We start from the raw sequence: 15,838 nt of genomic DNA, 5'->3' as shown, positions 1-15,838 counted from the left end.
GAATTGGTGTAAATTAATACATTTCCATGGTATAAACAAAAAAGGCAAAAAACTGTAACATTCAAAGATAGAAGGCATGGGAGAGAGTAGATACGTGTATTAGGTAAGCAGTCATCAAATATGCTGTATTGTCTGTTTTAAACTGGGTAAGAATTGAAACTTTGTTTCAGGGTATTCTACATCAAAAGAAGTATTAGATAGGCAGTCATCAATATGCTGTACTAGACAGTTTGTTCTAAACTGGGTGAAAATTTAAACCACTTTGTTACAGGGTAGTCTACACCAAAACTTAATCTCATTCTGTCATCACTGTTTTTCACAAGGCATGTTGATGGGACTCTTCTACTTTGCATTCAAATTTTGGAAAAGGAGGTGAGACAAAAATGAGAAATGCCAAGATAACTACCAACATATTTTATTAGCTAATGTTATTGTAGCTAACTATTAGCTGATATTATTGTCTATAAGCTAGTATCGTCTATTAGCCAAAGTTATTACTTAAATATAATTGGATGCATGGTTAATGCATGACTTTGGTTCCAGGCAGGGGGTATTTGATAGTACACAAAAAACTACAAGTTTTGACAAACAGGATTAAGGACTGAATTTGATGAATTTAGATGTAAGGTTTGAAATTCAGTATTTATAACTACAGTGGTCCCATTCAACTAAATCAGAATTGAATTTGATGAATTTAGATGTACTGTTTGAAATTCAGTATTCATAACTACAGTGGTCCCATTCAATTAAAGCAGGTTGGATTTCAATGTTCAAATATAAATTCTTTGAAATTCAACAAATATACAGTGGTTTAAATACATGTAAGATTTTGGAAACAGATTTTGGAAACACAGTAACCGTGGGGGCCTAGGGGAAGGTGGTAAAACTGCATAGATTTACACACAAGCATGTAGTATGTATAATGTTTGTTGCAGCTTTTGTAAAATATACAGAGAATACTGATAGATTTTATTGCTCTTAACGCAAACACTTCAGTAATATACATGTGAAGGTCCCCCGTGAACAAACATTAAATAACTTTCAATCATAATGAAACACAATCACACCTATTAATACTTGAAATATGGATTGCTTACATTTTGAAAGAGACATTCATTCAGTGCAATCATGTGTGTCACTGTCATTGGCAGTATTTTCTATAGTTTGCACCTGTCCTAAGTTTTGGCCCAGATGAAAGAGAGCATTTCTGTAACAATGTTTTAAATGGGTTTCAAATGAATTGTGGTAAGTTTGAGGGGTGAGGGTGGTTGGGGATGGACATAAGTTAGGGAATGAGGGGGGGGGGATTTAGCAATTCAGGTATCGTTATAGCATAAATATATTATTTCATGATGTGTACTGTTAAGTCATTCTACTGTCCATTCCTCTTCAAATTTAAAAGTAATATCAAAATACTGTAATATAAAGTCTTTCACCAATATAAGTAATGCTTTCTATCTTGTACAAAGTATGAAAAAATAGATTTCTTGATAACGTCATTATTTCCATCCATCCATATTTATCTTTTATTGTATTTGTATAAATCATAATAGATTCACTTTCCTACTATCAATTCAGAACTTCTACCATAGAATATTAAAATATTATGCTTTTGTACTTATATAAGCAATTGGATGATGAGATTTCAAATATTTGCCTGTGATATTGAGAAGTCAGTATAGCATACATGTAATTAAAGAAACTCTTTGACTTCAAAGATGTCATCAGGCTAGCGAAGTACTAGTGCTAACAAGGGACTGGCACCACCACCTTACCTGGCACTGGCCTACACTGTGTTTAATAACATGTTAACATCTATGGTTAAGATCTGGCTAGCTCAGTGTAAACACTTGGCTGGTACTAACACCTTGCAAGCATGTGTAAGGGTTAAGGCATGTACATGTACCAGCCCTTTAATGACACTATTCTAGCTGAGTGTTAACACTAGGCTGGCACTAAGAAGTATGTGTAAAAATTAATGCCTTTACCAGCCATATGTTTCTGACACTTTGCTAGCATCTGGCAGCTCAATTGTAACATGCAGCTGACACCAAGATCTTCTTAACATGTGTTCACAACTGGAAGGGTTAATACCTGCACAAGCTCAAATGTTAACACCTGCACAAGCTCAGTGTTAACACCCAGCTAACTCAGCTCTAACACTAGGCTTACCCTAAAACCTCATAAAACATGTGTCAGGAACTGGAAGGGTTAATGCCTACACAAGTTCAAAGTTAACATCAGGCAGCCTGGCTAATCTAGCTAGCAATCCTGTTCAGTTCTAGCATTATGCAACGCATCATAAATATAACATTCATTGTTCCACATTTCAAGTTCATTTTCCCATCATGCATTTCAGTTTGGCTGCAGCAGTGTCGACTGTGCATGGGCAGAGTTATTTATCACAGAGTATTAAAGTTAGAGTTTGTGCATGTGTATGACAGCACACCCAAACTAATTCTGTCCTTGATTTTTGATTTCAAAATGACAGGCTAGCTTTAAAAAACCCAGTAGATATCAGTAGGAATTCATCACACTTTTACAAATACATTTTTGTATAGGAATATTATTAGTAGTGTATTGTATTACACACTTAACAAGTACATGTATCTTATATTAAAGTATGGCTAAATTTGATATCAACTTTTTTTATACCCATCATAAAGTAATATATGTGTTCTCTTTGAACAAATGTAGATGTTTATGAGTACATACGTATACATATGTATACATACATACATACGTACGTACGTACGTACGTACGTACGTACATACGTACATACGTACATACGTACGTACATACATACGTACATACGTACATACATACATACATACGTACGTACATACATACATACATACATACATACATACATACATACATACATATTCAAAAAAACTTGCCTGTCTCAACTATGAAATGATTCTGCCTTGTCTGTGGTTTTATATAAGTTACAGTACCATGTTGGGGGTGGATGCTGTTGGGTGGGGGTGGGGGTGTAGGCATGGGTGACAGCTAGAAAACTACTTGCTTATGAAATTATAATTTGTTGTCTGTGGTATAGATTGCTTACAGTATACAATACCATGGGGTGGGGGTGGGTGTTTCATGTTCATATGTTCATACATGAAAACTGTTATTTGGACAACATTTGTATATCTTGACCGTTCAACTTGAAGCAAGTTGTGTTTATGTTTACATTCACATTCCAGATTTCACTTGCCGTAAGTAAGCAATTTTTGTACATGGCTCTTCATCTTTCGTGCAACTTGATGTACATTGAGTGGTAAAACAAACTTTCACATGAATAAAAAAATGTAAAGCAAGAAAAATTTCAAATATCGGAGTACTTTGGTTTTTGCAGTTGACAAACAGATTTGTTAAAAAGTCGGCTAGGTCAGCAAATTACTTTCCTTATTGTGACCTTTGACCTTATGATTGCAAAGGTCATGACATTCAATACTTTATTTTAAAGATTAACAAGTGTGACAATGTGTCAGAGACTGATTTCTATGAATATTGATAGAAATTATCAACAAATGGTAAATTTTGGTTACAAAACGTTTTTTTTTTTTTAGAATGATGACAGCCCATATAAAGCTACAGACCCTGACAAACAATAGCAAGTTAAGTCGTTCATCAGATTTGTTCATAGTTCCCTCCTTAGTATATCTCCCACAATCCTTTGTACAAAATGTTAAAGGTCAAGGTTAACTTTGTCAAGGTAAGCATTACCATGACAACAAAATGAACTGTAACTTTGATTATTTTCTGAAGCCTCTATGGACATATTGTTTTGTATATTTTGAATGTTATGAAATATTTTTGTCTTCAGTTGGAAATTTTTGTGAGGACTATTTTGTTATTCCAAAGAGTTAACAACTGCAGTATATGCAGTTTATGAATTTTCAGTATGTGTTGCCTTCATGTTTATTGATGTAGAATACATAATAACTAGCCTTGCCTATCACACTTGTGTGATTTCAACCCTGTGATCCCTTGGTTCTTAAAAGGTTATACCTTAAGTAAGATTAAAGGCCAATGTTTCAGTCTCAGGTTCTCACATTAGTGTTATCTTATCAGTGGAGCCACAAGGATTATATGGAATCACTCCTTTGATCAGTACCAACTTTTCTAAAGCACAGACAACTGTACTACAGTTAATTTTCATTGGTAGACCCTCTAAGCAAATATTTAACTTTTTGCATCTTCTGAGCTTCAACTGGTGCAGTCTGAGATGCAATGTCATAATTTTGTAGAGATTTAATGGTTTTCTCATCCTCACCAAGGTTTTGTATGTGTATTATGCTGAAGGGTGTATTGAGTGTGTGGTATTACCAGGAACATGATCTAACAACTTGTACTGCCATTCATTCAACTTTGTCCTTTTCCTGCCTTCTCGTAACATCAGTTTGTTATTCTCCCACACTTACAGGGTAGAAGTCACAAGTTTGTTAGGCAAGACTGTTATAGACTTTGACAAGTTTCATCATACTTTATATAGTACACACATTTATGTGATGTGTGGGCGATAGTTCATGTGTTCTATACAAAATGAAAGTCTCATACACAAAACTTTATTTAAAAGCATTGGTATACTTTTCTAATATATAAACTTTTTTTGTGCAAATACACTTGCAGCAAATGTTTATGTGAACTTTTAATAATGATACAAAACAAGTTCCTTATAAACTTTGTAGATAAGTAGAAATATGTTATAAAATTGATGTCTACTTCTCTGTATCTACACTTGTCATTCTTTTAAAAGTAAAAATAAATGTGTTCATCTAAAGATAACAAAATAAAAATAGTTTTTGTTGCGTGACAGAACTGAGGATCAGCTCAATGGTGCTATGGATATGAATGTGTGTGTGTACGTACATATGTAAGAACGCACTTGTATGGTATGTGTGTGTGTGTGTGTGTGTGTGTGTGTATGTATGCATGTAGGTATGTATGTATGTATTTATGTATGTATGTACATATGTATGTGTATGTGTACATGTATGTATGTGTGTTATGTATGTGTATGTGTTTATGTATGTGTGTATGTATGTACGTATGTATGTATGTATGCATGTATGTATGTATGTATGTATGTATGTATGTATGTGTGTATGTATGTACGTACGTATGTATGCATGTATGCATGTATGTATGTATGTATGTATGTATGTATGTATGTATGTATGTATGTATGTATGTATGTATGTATAAAGCTGTCAGACCTATTGCCTTGATATTTGATGGGGATAGTACTTGGACTTTGATGTATTTGTAGAGAAATGGTCCAATTGCCTCCGAAACTACTGTGGAGACTGCTCCTTGATAGGAATACATTGTAGATAAAGAATTATTCATGACATGGTGACCCCACATATTGATATGCAAATTTGGTCACATAATATGATTTTGGGTAAAAAGTTTAAAACTCCAGGAGTTTTAGGCAGTATGGTCTAACATTTTGAGGGGATATTTCTAGGGCTGTGTAGATGAAGATTTGTTCATGACAAGGCCAAAATATAGATATACAAATGAGGTCTTAGTCACTTTTAAGTGCAATATTGAAATTTTCATTCAAAAGTTATCTTGCATATCATTTATAAAAATCTTTCTCAACATGACTTGTTCAATCTGTTCCTTTCACACCTTATTTGGACTTTACCCATATCATTCCACACTTGTGTTCTGGATCTCACTTTTACTTTCACTTCCTTCACTGAAATCAGAAGAAAGATGTCTCCGAGACCTCATAGAATTATGAATAGAGTTAATGTCAGAGCGCAAGCAGACTAACTATGACAGATACACCTAACAGTAAGAAATAGAGGACAAAACTGATGAAAATGTTGAATTAGTCCAAAAAAAAATTGTTTCTGGTCAGCACAGGCATCACTTAATTTCCGCATCGATCTTTATTTTTTTATTTGTTTGTCCAGCCCATGCAGTCTGCAGATCTTGGGAAAAACACAAAAATAACCCTCACTACATTAATTGGTGCTTCAGTGAAGACAACTGCTGAGCCAATCAAATTAGATCTGCCCCACATACATATTTGCACTAAAGTACTTAATAAAAAGAACAGTAATTACCATAAACAGTAGATTGAGTGACAGGTTTTACAATTACAAGAAAAAGAAAATTCACGTCATTGCTAGACTTTAGACAAAATGTGCTGATCAGAAACAATTCTTTTTTTCTCTTTTTTTTTTTGCCTTAAGACATTGATTTTGGAGAGATGTCATTGTAATCACTAAATATTAACCCAATAAACAATGACCCAACATAGAAATACATTTGATTATTTATTCCTCTTTAGACCACAGGCCAAAATAACAATTTACATAATTTGAATGAAAAACAGAATACAGTATAACAGGTTGTAAAATGTTGTAAACTTATCAACACTTATCAAGCAATATCAAGCGTCCATATAAAATTGTTGTCTTAAATCCATAACTTTATAACAAATTTACCAAGATTCCACAACACAGAAATACAGTTATGACAAGGAGGCTATATGCCTCCAAATCACAGTTAATTATCAACTCACTCAGTTAATCTCAAAGTACTACCAGAAACACTAATTACTAGAATATATGCCTGATTGGATGTTAATTCTCTTAACATTAGAAGATAAACGTAAACTTAGAAGATAAACGTAGACTTAGGAGATAAACGTAAACTCAGCCTCATTTTGTCTTGCACATTGTGAATTGGTAGAAATAATGAACAGATTCTGAGTGTCACTCCATTTGACAAAGTAGTTGAATTGATTTAATTTGTTCCTTTCACCACAGACAAGTGCTTTTACCTTGGTCACATACTTACAGGACTAAATGTTGAATTCATAATTTAAACATTCTCACAATGTGATGATGTATGTCACAAAATATATGATCTATGAATATCATAAATTAAAATACAGTCTCATTCATGTTTTTAACTCTGTCATCTATACATGTACATTGTACAATCTGAGGCAATTATGGTATTAATCCTGTATCTATACATTGTACAATCTGAGGTAATTGTTATGGTATTAACCCTGTCATCTATACATTGCACAATCTGAGGCAATTGTTATGTTATTAACCCTGTCATCTATACATTGCACAATCTGAGGCCTTGTCAATTGAAATACCACTACAACACAATGTTTATGTTATTAACCCTGTCAACTATCCATTGCACAATCTGAGGCCACATCACTCAATTGAAATACCAGCTATTACTACATTTACTCTCAATCATCTATACATTGCACAATCTGAGGCCTATAGAAATTCTTCATTTATAACTTGAAACTCATTCCTCCATTTGAATAAAAAAACAATATTCTGTAATTTATGAAAACTAAATAGTCTAACATTATGTACTAGATGTGTCCTCATATTTTCAAATTTCAATATTTAAAAAAGTTTTACAAACAAACTCGAGTCAACTTCAAGGTTAAGGTGATTTACTGTGCTGGGCTGATCATGACTTTGATGGCATTTGATGTCCGGTCTATGGCAGTCTTGAAAGCATCCAGTGACTGGTCTAAAGTAAAACGGTGAGTTATCAATGGCTTGACATCTAGACTACCAGTTGATAACATTGATATGGCTTTAGGGTAGCTGTAATTACAGAAAAATGACAACAAAATAACTGTACATTCTTTTATAGAACATTACCATGACATGTGCAAAACTCTGTACAATTATTACCCATGGCACAGACCTACAGTGGCACAACTGTCCCTGTATGTCATTTGTACTATCCCTGTTGTTTCTACAACTCTATGTGTGTATTGGACTAAATCCTTCACATAAGAACCTGTGTCCTATCAGGTACTATTTACACATTGCTTGACTCGTAAATGTTGGAGAGACATCTATGGTTGACTGAGGCACTATGGTAGTTCAAGTCTTGTCCAAAGAATATATCCATTCATAAGTAAATTATCATCTGTAAAGATAAAACTATGCAACATGCAAATACAGAGCACTATACTACTCTTTCATCAACCATTGGGACACCAAAACTGGTTTATATTCAAAATTATTTCATAATCCGGAGGAAGATATTCTGTGCAACACCGAAACATAGAATTGATATGTTTTTATTCACCTCCACAAGCCTGATGCTTCATTTGTTTAACAAACTATTCAAAATTACTCAAACCTTCAATTATTTGTTTGTTTTCGTTGTAATGTTATAATGTAACTAACAGAATAACTGTAGGAATAATTACTTTAACTCAAATTTATAAAACACTGACTGCTATTTTTGTACAATTAGAGATCCAAGTCAGATTATAATCCAGATTACAGACAAACATTAGGTCTATGTAAGTTGCTATGTAGTACAAATCATGTGACACTTACCAATTTGCATATCTGAAAACTCCCTTGATATCTACTTCTTTAGTGGCTGCTTCAACCAATGGTACTTGAACCTCTAGTGTGCCTCTGCCAATCAGTATAACACTACCACCTGGTGAAGTTGCCTGAATATGCGAAGTATGGTTAGATACATAATTTCACTCAATCAGTATATACTACCCCTGGTGAAGTTGCTTGAATATGCAAAGTGTGTTATACCAGTTCACCCATTCAGTACACTACTACCTGACAAAGTTATATAATTTCACCAAATAAGGATAATGCTATCCCACCTGGTGAAGTTGTCTGAATATGCAGAATGGTAAAATACATTAATGATCTGAAAACTGGTAGAGGGCGCTGTTCATTGAAACGCAGTCTTCATAATACCAAGTAAAGGGAATATGTATTTTGGTATTTTAAAACTTGCTCACATTTATACATGCATATATAAAAATATAATATGATATATAATAATTTCAACACTTACATATATTCCAATACTAACACTATCATTTGACCCACTGCATTCTATGGTTACATCTGGTGAACATCCCATAATATCTACAATCTTTTCAGCAGACTGTCTATTGTCTTTTGTATCTATTAGAATTGTATGGTCAGCACCCATTTCCATGGCAACAGCTAGTCTATTTTGGTCAATGTCTGTTTTAGAAAACATCAGATTTTAGATTAGTTTGTTATTAAATTCAAGCATTTCACTGTATAAACACAAATTACAAAGTTATTTATGAGGATGGACAAGGGATAGTTTCATAACTATATAGATACAGATCATAAAAAATGTAATTTGATGTCTGTAGTACTTCATAATTACCAATTTACTGTATACAAAATTTATTAAAAAACTCCATTTTCTTCATACCCATAAAAGAAAAAAAGTGTTATTGTATGATGTACAAATATTCATATTATTTACACTTTATTTTGTCAATTGTCATTTTTAAGACATCTAGACTCATAAAAAAAAATATGGTTATGAACTTAAATAATCTGACCTACACGTACATAAACACTCACTTCCTCATCCCTCCCCCCTCCCCCAACTGAGTGACCAATGATAAACAAAAATTAAAAGGTTTATACTAAAATACATTTAGCAGTATTATTAGAATTGAATGTAAAAGGGTGTATTACCTGTAATCGCAACAGTTGCAGCTCCAAGTGATTTGGCTGTCATTAATACCAGTAAGCCAACAGGACCTGTCATAATTGATTATATAATATTTGTCATCGTGTTATGTGTTGTAAATTCAAAGACTTAATTGTTTCTTTACCCAACACTGTCTTTATTTTCATCAAGTAGTAACTTTAATCTAGAATACCATCATCTTGTCTGCATGTATAACAGCAACACTAAACAGTGCCCACTCTGGCATAATTTACATCAACACAAACAAACACGATCTATGGACACAGAACAGTGCCCTCTATGGCATGATTTACAACAACACTAAAGTGCACTATCTTTAGCATAAATAACAGCAACACTAAACAGTGCCCTCTCTTGCATGATTTACAACAACAATATTATAAACATCACCATCTATAGCATGAATAAAAGCAACATTAAACAGCATCATGTATGGCATAAATAACTAAACTAAACAGACTGTTCTATGACATACATGATATAACATTAAATAGTGCTCTATGAGATAGAACTAAATAACCATTACATTTTGAACAGGGCTATTGGTAATAGTACAGGGAAGAAAAGCTTGCTTGTAGTCATTTTGTATACCGGTAGTATGGCTGTATATATAACATACAACTTTAATTTCAAAACTTGGTTCTACTGCTACAGCACCAAGTGTTGATTTCAAACAATTTATTCCAATTGTAACTCAATAAATTGCAAGAGATTAATAAATGTGTAAAATCATTGTTATTGTACGTACAATAACAAACTTTTTACACATTTTTTAGCTCAGTGTCTGCACTGTATTGAGTTACAATCACAGACATGGTATATGTTGTTTCGAGTAGGAAGCCATGATAAAAAAGTTTATAAATTAAAAATCCAAAATATATACCCAATCCTCATCCATATGGCCACTTTAAAGTTTTAATTTCACAACATGTTTAGATACTACATTATAGATACTAGTTCATTACCTGCACCACATATCAGTACATTTGTTCCTAGTCCAACACTGCCTCTTTCACAACCATACACTGCCACTGCCAAAGGTTCAACCATAGCACCTTCTTCAAGACTTAAATTTGACGGCAGCCTAAAGAGACACAAAAAGCAATTTTAATATGTTTGTATATTCTCAATATTATTAATAAAACATAAAGTGTTAAATTAGACAATCTGAAAATATACTAAAATGCAGATTTAAAGTCGTCAGTTTTTAAAGTTACATCATTTTTCACAATCTAAATATTTGTCATAAATTCACATAAAACACCTGTTAATATAATATAATATATTGTATAGATATTATGTACATATATATAAGATAAGAACAATGAACCAAAAGAAATGACAACTTACTTGAAGCAGAAGTCTGCAGCATGTACATAGTATCTACATAGGTTACCATCTACTGGTGGTGTGGCACAAAACATCACATTGGGACACAGATTGTATCTTCCTCCTTTACATATTTTACATAATCTACAAGGTACACCTGGTTCAATGGCTACTCTGTCACCTATATGGACAAGATGTGGTATGGCAAACATTGTATTTACCTCATTTACATATTTTACATATTCTACAAGGTACACCTGGTTCAATAGCTACTCTGTCACCTATATGGACAAGATGTGGTATGGCAAACATTGTATTTGCCTCATTTACATATTTTACATATTCTACAAGGTACACCTGGTTCAATAGCTACTCTGTCACCTATATGGACAAGATGTGGTATGGCAAACATTGTATTTGCCTCATTTACATATTTTACATATTCTACAAGGTACACCTGGTTCAATGGCTACTCTGTCACCTATATGGACAAGATGTTATGGAATGAGTTCAATCTTCATCATTTACATATTTTACATACTGTACAAGGTACACCTGGTTCTTTGGCTACCCTGTCACTTACACAGACAAGAGATTATGTCTTCTTACTTTATCTATTTTATACATTCCACAAGGTAAACCTGGCAGTGATATAACCATATGGCAACTAATATTGATATGGATCTTTCTTATACTAAACTATTTCTAAAAGGAACCTTACATTTGATTCTTACCGACTTGTAAATGTTTCACTTTCTGACCAAGTTGTAAAACAATACCGCTAGCCTCATGACCAATCACCATTGGTGTCTTCATCACATGACGGCCACATTTACCATGTGACCAGTACTTGATATCAGAACCACAGATGCCAACTTGATGAATGGCCAGTAACACTTCTGTTTATATAGAAGAATTGACATGTCACGCAATCAAGAAAGTGCCAACAATTTCAGAAAAGAAAATGTGTTAAAATAAAGTACTTTGTAAATTTAAAAAAATGGATGGTCTCAACAAAAATTAAAAGCCACCTGTATGAGAAATTTATTTGTTTTAGATTTTGAATTAATAAAACCACTTAAAAAAATTATTATAAAAACAAAAGAATTAATCAATACAAAATAGAGGGCATAAGCATGATGATCTGCAGAATCTTGATAAGTTAACATCACATAATAATTTCATCACGTTTTTCTCAGAAAATGGTAAAATTCAACAAAATCCCTTCCCTGGCCAACTCCCTAAGTTAAATACAAATGTGTATATATTGTAGAGTTGATCCACTGTTCTTCTTGTCTACTAAGTGTACTATGCAAATACTGATTGAAATCACTTGTACTTACCATTTTCACTAGGAATTGGTATTGCTCTCGTTTCCTGAAAAAACAAAATTTTTTATAAGAAATTATAGATAAATAAGTGGAAATGTAAATGATGTATGCATTTTTACCAAAGGGGGGCATTCCATTTTTTTATTTTTTCCATTCCAATTCCATTTTTTTATTTTTTCCATTCCATTTTTTTGGCATTCCATTTTTCGTACATTTTTTATGTATTTTCTACCAAAAGTGTTTTTTTTTATTGATTGTTGTAAGAAGTCTAGCCACTCCATCAATCCTGAAAACATCAAGGTTATCTCATGTGAGGACCAATAAATCAAATGTCAAGGTTATCTCATGTGAGGACCAATGAATCAAAGGTCAAGTGAAAGAAACCATTGAGATTAAACAATACCTGTCACTTAACAGAGATGGGGGAGGGGGACAGGTGTGGGGTAGGGGGTGCTGAGGGGATTGAAATATCATAGTATACAACACCTTCCTGTAGTCATGTGACAAGTGTTTGTCATTGAACCACATACAATACCAGCTGATGAAAGTAGTTAAAATGGTACAAAATCAACTTTGATTTCAGAACAACTATGTATTTTAATAGTTTTACAAAGGTTTGCTATAGAGATGTGAAATTTTAGATTCTGTACATAGAGATGTACCCCCCCCCCATAAAATATATAGGGAACTATGGTAAAAATCCATATTTGAGTTTAAGTATTTCTAATTAAGGGATTTTATTTTGAATATTTAACACAAAAATCAGTCTGAAGTCCAAAAAGATCCGTACTGAGGAAAACTTCATTTTCACTATTCATATTATCATTATTAGTATGATGATTATAGAATGTATTATACTATATGGTGTACTGCCTCTCATAGAGATGGAAATAAACCAGAGATACAATGATGGGAAACTGCAAGAAAATTAAATCAAATGAAAACAAAAGTACGAATTTAGTCTGGTTCGACGTAGATGGCGCTGTACTTTGTAAATGATTGCAAGCGAACAGAATGGTTCCACGTTTTACCGTTCAGCTTTACGTCAAGCACATTATTATTTTATGAGTCAATTAACAACCAGACGCTGTAAGGTTGTGTAAATATTGGCAAATAAACCATAAATAAAGTCAAGAGCTTGTTTTGAGGCGATACTTTTCAATTCCTTAGTAACACATTATTTCAAAATGAAAGTCAACATTCATCCATACTTGTAGGCCTACTTTGTTTTATACTGTCGGGCTTACTATCTTGTTTTCATATAATTTTTAACTTTAAATGCTTTAGAATATGAAAAAAATGAATTACAACATTACTTTACGAATTGACATTTTAATTCCCAGGATGCCTGGGTCTATTTCTGGTAGAATTTTTTTTTTGAAACATGAAACATGAAACATTGTAATAAGAATAATTTATCATTCTCGCAAACCAGAGTTATTATTTCTACCAAACAGTGGGAGGCTAGTTAAGAACGTTGCCGTAAAACAGGTCGTGGTTTGCGACGATGTTATTTATTTGTTTGTGTCCATGAATAGTGCCTATATAATCTTATCAAATTTTGTTAGGAATTTTAAAATGTACCGTCAAAAGATGGCCTGTATACTTTACATTTCCTGTTCATAGAATGAAAGTGTAAATTAAAACATGCGATCTGTGCGTAACTAGCCCTACGACCACTTTATACGTACCTGGTCCCGCGTCACTGGGGCAAAGGTCAAGGTTTATACCATCAATATTAAAACTTTGTCTACGAAGTGTGCAGTCAGTAAAACCTAACCAAAATCATGCTGTACTGGCACATTTAATATCATCATTTTATACTTGGTCCACTTTATAATAGCGCAAAGTAACGTACACACGAATTTCACCTTTAAATAGAATCACATGGTGATGACAGAAACCAGCTACACATATGATATATATACACAGAGTATACACACGCAATGTTGATATGTCCACTCACTATTTTTATGCCGCCGTCTCCAAATACGACTGCTGACAGGTTCTCATTTTTTGAATCCATGTCGAATATATACTTCGTTAAAATGTGTAACCGTTGACAATTGATGTGGATATCACGTTTTAGTTTTACTGCGAAGAACAGAACAAATACTGCAACTCTAATAATATGATATATGTGCACGACGATACGGGCCCAGTACAAAGGTCATGTGTTCAGATTTCTGATTGTTATCTTGCTTTATGATACGTCATTGATATGTTTATACATGGCATATGATGATATGATGAAGTAGAGGAGAGAGAGAGAGAGAGAGAGAGAGAGAGAGAGAGAGAGAGAGAGAGAGAGAGAGAGAGAGAGAGAGAGAGAGAGAGAGAGAGAGAGAGAGAGAGAGAGAGAGAGAGAGAGAGAGAGAGAGAGAGAGAGAGAGAGCAAATTGCAATGTACATGAACTTGTTACGACAAGACGCACGGGTGAAAGGTCATTGGTCTCGGAGGAATTGTACATACAGGTTGAAGCACGTTTCTGCCGCACGTGGCTTTTTCCCGCCAAATTATAAAACATAATGGACGATTTCCACCTTTTTATCGGTATCAAACAAAACGGGAAGAATAGGTTGTCACATTAAAGAAATATGTTAAAATATAATACTGCTGGGTATAAGTATTTCATAACTATTTCATGTCTTCGATTCTCGTAACCCCACATTATATAAAAAAAGCCCTCGCCGTGAAAGTTGTCAAGCGGTCTGTGTGATGTGTTGCATTGCGTTACATGCTGTTTAAACTTACAGGTGAAGTTTGTAAGTTATACATGTGCGTACGAGTCGTATTATGATGCGTCAGTTTGCTTCTTTGCGATGTCGAGAAAAATTACTGACACAGTCGTTCCAGTCCCGGCTTACATGACTCACTGTGTTAGAAGTGCTGACCGGTCAGTCTTTATGTGAAAAGACCGCCAACATGTTAGAACTAGTAAGTGCCCCGCCTCCTCCAACCCCTAGCTTATCTTAAATAAAATCGAAACAAATAAAATGATTATTTAAAAATGGCAAAATACGGGGACAAATCGTCCTGAAGAATTTAAAAATGATATTGAATTATTTTAGAGATTTTTCGCTTTTGTTAAAACCCTGTGCAAGAATTTAATTTCGAGATTTCGGTGTACCATTTCAATATACAAAGTCCACCTTTAGATAATATTCGAATACCTAAGCTGTCTCAAAGAATTAGGTCCCATGCGCGATGACCTCATGGTTGACCTTCTACTATCCAATATGTCTGCCAGATTGCAACGGAGCCGTGCATAGGCTCGGTGCTACGGGCATTATACTTTGATACTTTTATGTGCCGTCGTTCCATTACGGTATTTGAAACGTTTGATACACGAGCTTTGCACTAGGATTAGTTTTCGACACATTTTCTCTCGCTTTTTGGACAGAAGAGGTACGACCTCCGCTCTGTGCCTTTGTCTTCATTGAAAGAAATACCATCTGGGTCATCTACATTATTCGCTTAGTGGATGTCTATATTATATATTTCCATTTGAGTAGTGTAGCAAATTTTAAACAAAATCCTAGTGTGATCGCTTATATATGCAGAGACCCGCTCTCCAGTGGGTAATTGGGAGTTGGCATTTAGCAGGTCGTTGTCTTGAAGAAAGGACATCGTAACGAA

The 15,838-nt window shown here is 33.8% G+C and overlaps 1 protein-coding gene across 1 annotated transcript; it reads right to left on the bottom strand.

The window, feature by feature from the left end:
- Positions 1-7,444: 7,444 nt before the first annotated feature.
- On the bottom strand, positions 7,445-14,224 carry LOC144432931 (sorbitol dehydrogenase-like). The gene is made up of 9 exons (XM_078121241.1): positions 14,165-14,224; positions 12,211-12,244; positions 11,602-11,766; positions 10,889-11,048; positions 10,504-10,622; positions 9,523-9,588; positions 8,855-9,030; positions 8,368-8,489; positions 7,445-7,617 (listed from the first exon to the last, which is right to left on the bottom strand). The coding sequence occupies exons 1-9, from the start codon at positions 14,222-14,224 to the stop codon at positions 7,461-7,463; spliced, it is 1,059 nt and encodes a 352-aa protein (XP_077977367.1). The 3' UTR covers positions 7,445-7,460.
- Positions 14,225-15,838: the final 1,614 nt, after the last annotated feature.

This window comes from Glandiceps talaboti, chromosome 3 (genome assembly GCF_964340395.1).
Source record: "Glandiceps talaboti chromosome 3, keGlaTala1.1, whole genome shotgun sequence".
In the NCBI taxonomy this organism is placed as follows: domain Eukaryota; kingdom Metazoa; phylum Hemichordata; class Enteropneusta; family Spengelidae; genus Glandiceps; species Glandiceps talaboti.
Note: the sequence above shows the minus strand (reverse complement) of the source record. Positions and strands in the feature narration are given on the sequence as shown.